At 44.9% G+C, this 6,000-nt stretch overlaps 1 protein-coding gene across 1 annotated transcript; it reads right to left on the bottom strand.

The window, feature by feature from the left end:
• Positions 1-3,096: 3,096 nt before the first annotated feature.
• On the bottom strand, positions 3,097-4,185 carry LOC115403348 (trace amine-associated receptor 13c-like). Its single transcript, XM_030112214.1, has 2 exons — positions 4,013-4,185; positions 3,097-3,928 (listed from the first exon to the last, which is right to left on the bottom strand). Exons 1-2 carry the CDS (start codon positions 4,183-4,185, stop codon positions 3,097-3,099), a joined length of 1,005 nt encoding a protein of 334 aa, XP_029968074.1.
• Positions 4,186-6,000: the final 1,815 nt, after the last annotated feature.

Here is a 6,000-nt window from a genome sequence, read left to right as displayed (position 1 = left end):
TAAAAAGTGCCTGGTTTCAGAACATGTTCTGGTCTCTATCATTAGTTTCTACAACCATGTTGGCTTGATCAGACTCTAATTTTCAAAGAAATCATCTGCTGATTTTACTTTTTGAGTTAAACTTTTGCATAAATCACCCTCGAAGGAAACAGCATCATCTCCAACCCTCAGAGGCTGGAGAACTAAGACTGAAACACACAAACACACAAACACACACCCATCCAGTGTGTGGTCGTTCACAGCTTTCCACTACAGACTCAAAGCAACATGTCTCCCTGTCCGGTGTCCAGAGCACCTGAGGACGCCCCCTACAGGAGGAGGAGGACACTGAGCCGGGCCGCGGACAGGAAGTGGGGCCGGCTGGACACGCCCACTGCTCAGCTGGAAGCTGCGGCTGCTACCGCCAAAGTGGTTGTTAAGGCAACCAAACTCCTCTTTCCACATAATGCAGTCACATGACAGGCTTGACTAATCACATTTACATCCACTTTCAAATGTTCAGTATGGAGACATCCTGCTCAAATCCTCAAAGCAGGATTTCAAAATGTTATGGGTGTCATCACATAACTCTTGCTTATCTTTATATACCATCAATGGTTACAACGGCTTAACAATAAGAGCAAATAAAATACAGAACATTCAAGAAATACAAGGAAAATGAAAATAAAACTTAGAACGTAATGCAGGTCCCCCCTCAGTGGAGGGTTGTGCTCTTCCTCTGGTGCTCCCTGGCCTGGGGGTGTGACCCTGATGAGGTTGGGGCCTTGTGGTGACCTGGTGGGGTCCTGCTGGTCACCTTGGTGGCTATATTTGGAGGGTGCATTGGCGACGGTTGGTTTCTGGGATTTCCAGCAAAGGTGCAGGCTGAATAAGGACTGGAAAATAGTTGTCGTCTAACTGCGCTTCCTGGTCTGGGGACAGGTGGAGGCTGGATTGTGGTGCGATGGATGGGGCCAGCTTGACTCTGCCAGTGGGAGTAGGAAGCACTGGACAGACTTGGCTCACACGGGTGTGGCAGGTTCTCTCTCCAGGTTTGGGTGGGGCCCTGACTTAGCCTGGTAAAACAGCCCCGCCCACTCCACATCCACATTTGTATTCTGGAGCTAGGGTAGGTCTGGGGTCAAGGCAATACAAACTTTGTGCAGGGGGTGTTGGTTACACCTTCAGCCAATCAGCGCTTCAAAACAAATACGTGATCAACATGTGTTAGCTTCTCTAAACGCAAAGACGCGAAAGCGTCCTGTGCTGTTAGAAATTCACCAAGCGCAGACTCTTGCTCTTGCTTGATTGTTGTAATACCTGGTATTCTGGCTATAACTTTACTTATTGCAGCTTTCAGACAATGGTTAATGCTCATCTCCGTAATCTCAGTGATTTCTGTTTTGGAAGAAGCTACGCACAGACTTCCGGTTTAGCCACCGGAATTCACCCAAAAAAAATTGAAAACAAAAAGTGGCAACACTGATTGCTTCGTCCGCTGCATTCTCTTTGTATTGCCTTGTCCCCAGACCCACCTCAGCTCCAAAATTTAAATGTGGATGTTGAGAGGGTGGGGCTGGTTTACAAGGCTAGCCCTGACCGCCATTGGCCCAGGAGCACTGAACCCTGGCCACGTCGATCAGACAGCTTGCACCAGAGTTCTCGTACCCCTTCCCCTTTTTCTGTGGGCCCCTCCTGCCTTGGGATGGCCTTCTCAGCACTTTCCCTTTGGTGCCTCCTGGATTGCGAGTGTGGCCATCTCTGCGGTGATTCGCTGGGGCCCCCTTGAATTGAGTGGGGTGCTGGGCATGTGGGCAGTGTGGTCTGGGCCCATTCACCCTGGAGTTGCCGTGAGCCCCCCAGCACGCACGCACACACACACACACACACACACACACACACACACGCACAGTCTTGTATTTCTATCCTTGTGGGGACCGTCCATTGACTCCCATTCATGTCTAGCCCCTAACCCTGACCCTTACCCTAACCCTAACCCACACCACGACAAAGCCTAACCCTAAAGAAATGTTTTTGCACTTTTACTTTTTTCAGTAACAACAACATGGTCAAGAAAACACTGTTTCTCCTACTTAGGACCGGAAAAAGGTCCCCACAAGGCACGTCGTTCCACGTTTTGCTATCCTTGTGGGGACATTTGGGCCCCACAAGGATAGAAATACAAGAACGCACACACACACACACACACACACACACACGCACTCAGAGAGAGAGAGAGAAAGAGAGCGAGAGAGAGACTCGAGCCCTCTCTCAAAGTTGGTTTTTGCAATGGATGCAGTATGGAACACATTGTGCGTCAGCACCCCCACCCATCCCAACCACGCATCCCTACCACCCATCAAAATCTCAATATGTATGATAAAATTCACACAAAAAAATTTTACTCACAGGTTAAATGAGATTCACCGTCCTAGAGAATTGACTAAAATGTTCTCTGTCTTAAGGACAATTCAGACCTGATGCCCATGTTTTTACTGTCTCTAAGTTTTCTGTATTTTTGTCCTTTCTGAGGAATGCAGGCAGATAGAGTCATGTGATTATACTCATCAGAGCTGAATCTGTATCCTCAACAGTAGTCCACAACCAAAGTGCTTTTCTCTTGTACAGTGATAGTTTTTAGGAATATTTTTAAATCACTTTAGTCCAATTCATCAAATTATGATTTTCAAATCGAACCTGATCATAAGAAAACGTTTATAACTGAACTGTAGTAAAAGTATAGTTTCAGCTGACTGGCTAGACCTACACTGCCTTATGTTGAGGCCCCAAAAGTCAATCGATAACAGGCCCATTGAATGCATCAACCGTGGTGTGTCATGTCAAGCAATCACAAAGGCTAGTATTTTCAATGAAAATATTTGTGTTTCTTTTCCTACAACAATAGAATGGCAGTTGTCGGTTGTTATGGACAGAATCATGAATAGAAGAAAACAATGCTACATAAAGTGTTATGTGAAAAAATGAAATGTTCACAAACAAAATTATGAGAATAAATTTCTCAGGCGTGGAGCATTTCAGCCAAATCAACCAAATTTGCCTAAGTCCCCCCCCCAGTTTAACAACACTTAAATTGCAGTAACATCTCTTGACTTCTTGTCATTTCTTTGATCTACACAGTATGTTGGCGTCACATGATCCAGGCTTCAGGATCTGGAGAGTAACAATGACTCTGATGCAGTTTCTGAACCAGGGGTAGAAAAAGGCATAAATCAGAGGATTTAAACAAGAATTAATGTAGAACAAACACATTACGAAGGCAGCAGATGAAGCACTGACCACAGCATCGTCACCTGAAAGTGTAACACAGAAATAAGGGCAGACACATATCAGAAACACAACAACAACAACTCCCAGAGCCCTGGCTGCCTTCACCTCAGATTTCTTCACAGTTATTCTGACTGAACCTTGACGTTTGGCGTCTCTAATATTAGACCTCATAGCACGGGCCTGAGACACAACCACAGCAAATATTCTCATATGCAGTATCACAATAATTGTAACAGAGACAAAAAGGGATAGTAAAACATCTAGTAACCCAAGAAAACTTTCAATAACAGCCACACACTCCCCAATACAAGTACTATACCTGCCTGGCTGTTCAACATTAACTTTTAGATACAGCCCATTACAGAAAAAACAAACCATCCAAAACACTGAAACACAGATCTTGACCCTGTACTGAGTAATTTTGATGGGATACAGTAGAGGATAACAAATGGCCACATAGCGGTCGATTGATATGAGAACCATTGTTCCAATTGAGACTGCAGTTACAGCGTAGTCCAAAACAAAATACACAGCACACATGAGATCACCCAGGAACCAGCAGCCGTCAATGAGGATGATCTGAAACACCATGAGGAGTCCCACAAAGAAATCAGAGAGAGCCAGAGAGAGGAGGAGGAGGTTGGTGGGAGTGTGCAGCTTCCTGGAAAAATAACAGAGCAACAAACTGATCACTGTGTGAACTAACAAACTATTTTCGTCGTATACATTTATCAAATGGAGCTACTTGAAGTGGGAGATGGAAATGATGACCAGCAGGTTCAGAACCACAGTGATCACAGAGATGGAGGACAGGGTGATGTAGATGAGCATGGACACTGAGTGAGGACGCATGATCTTCCTGCAGGACGAGTTGAGTTGCGGAAAGCAGAGTTCAGCTTCCTCGAAGGTTGTTGTCATCATTACACAGAAGAGGAGAAGCTGCTGAGCTCTGCCAGCACTCTGAACCGCTGAACCGTTGTCACGTAGCTCAAGTAGCTCTCCTCCATCCATCGCTCCCCCTCCTTTCATAAATGCATCCAATGACTGACCCAACACCCAGGAGGCCTCTGTGATGGTTGCCAGTGAAGCCCAAAAGAGAGTAACAGAGAGATTGCTCAGTACCTGCAGAAGAAAAAGTGAGACATCAATATGTTATTGTAATGCCTTTTCTCTGTTTCATCAACATTAAAGGTGCATTAAGGAGTTTTACAACCTTAAAAATACTTATTTTCCACCATAAATATGTTACACATTTTTAATGATGTGTACATTGTGTCCTGACATATTCATTACAAGTACCTCTAACTGCGCTAAATTGTCACTTGAAAGTTGCAGTGCCGGTCCGGCACTTTAACATCGATATGGCTTTAACATCGATATGGCTTTTTGAGCCACGATGATGAAGAAGGTGGTTCATGTGTGATGAGGTCGCTTTTTCTGGACTATTGTGTTTTATTTTTTTAATAGTAATTCATTGATTTTTGTTTTTCTTTTTTGGTTTGTTTTTTGGTTGTAGTGGTTTCACTGAATGTTTTTTTTTTTTTTTTTTTTTTTTTATTCTACCAGCCCTGAACGCCTCACACACTGGCTGGAATCAGTAGCTTTGGCACCAGGTGGGTGAACAGCGCCTTTGGAACCAGCAGCAACAGGGAAGCAGGAGTCGATTAAATGTGCACATCACAGAATGGGGAGCTGATGGATGACAGGCTGAGAGGGCTGCAGCTGCCCTCAGGATGCTTAAGACGGCAGAGGAGAGACACCCCAGGATGGGAAGTTCAGGAGAGAGCAGGCAAGATGGCTGCTGCCCGCAGCAGCCACACGAGAGCCTGAGGTGAACAGAGCGGAAAGCTATCGCTGGCAGCCGTGAAGAACCTTTGCATAAAGACAGGCTATTCAAGAGCAGGGGATGATGTTGGTTTCAAAAAGAACCTGAGTCCCATTAGAACTCATTCAAAAAAGCAAAATTTCAGAGTGCAAATACACATTTAAAGCCTGGTTTCAGAACATGTTTTGATAGAAGCCTCAAAATGGGATTTCAGAACGCTATAGGTGACGTCATGTAAGGTCTGTCCATATTTTAATTACAGTCTCTGGTTAAAGATAGCTAAGCCTGGAGCCTGGAGAAGCCAGACTGGGCGCAGTGGGACAGGAGCAGCAGATTGTATGAGGTGGACCTTGGCATGGAGGGCAGGAAAACTGTCCTGGGCGTTCAGTTTTTTAAATACTAAAAGTGATGGTTTGACTCTTAATTCTGCTCACCCCTGATAAAGAAAACCTGATAGTTTTAACTGAGTCCTGGGTTCTTTTAACCTACTCTGTGGTATTGGTGGTCTTTTTATTCATTCCAGTTATATTGGTGGACAACATGGGCTGGTGTAAACTGCTGGTCAACCTGGATTGTGGCAGAGAGTGGCAACATTCAGTCATGTGGGGGATGTGATGGGATAATTCTTTCATGGACTATTCTGTTTCCTTCTTTTAATTGTTATTCATTGTATTTTATGGTTATTATGGATTTTATGTGTTCAACTGACCCTGAACGCCTCATACAGCAGGTGCATCGTTAGCACCTTTAAAACTAAAAACAGCAGGGGGAAGCAGAGGTCCCTGTGCACGTGTGTGTCTGTGTGTGTGTGTGTGTGTGTGTGTGTGTGTGTGTGTGTGTGTGTGTGTGTGTGTGTGTGTGTGTGTGTGTGTAGACATTGCATAATGCTGTGGGTCTCTTTCATCATA

This window comes from Salarias fasciatus, chromosome 16, assembly GCF_902148845.1.
Source record: "Salarias fasciatus chromosome 16, fSalaFa1.1, whole genome shotgun sequence".
Taxonomy (NCBI): domain Eukaryota; kingdom Metazoa; phylum Chordata; class Actinopteri; order Blenniiformes; family Blenniidae; genus Salarias; species Salarias fasciatus.
The sequence above is the reverse complement of the archived record's forward strand: the minus strand, read 5'-3'. Positions and strand labels throughout refer to the sequence as shown.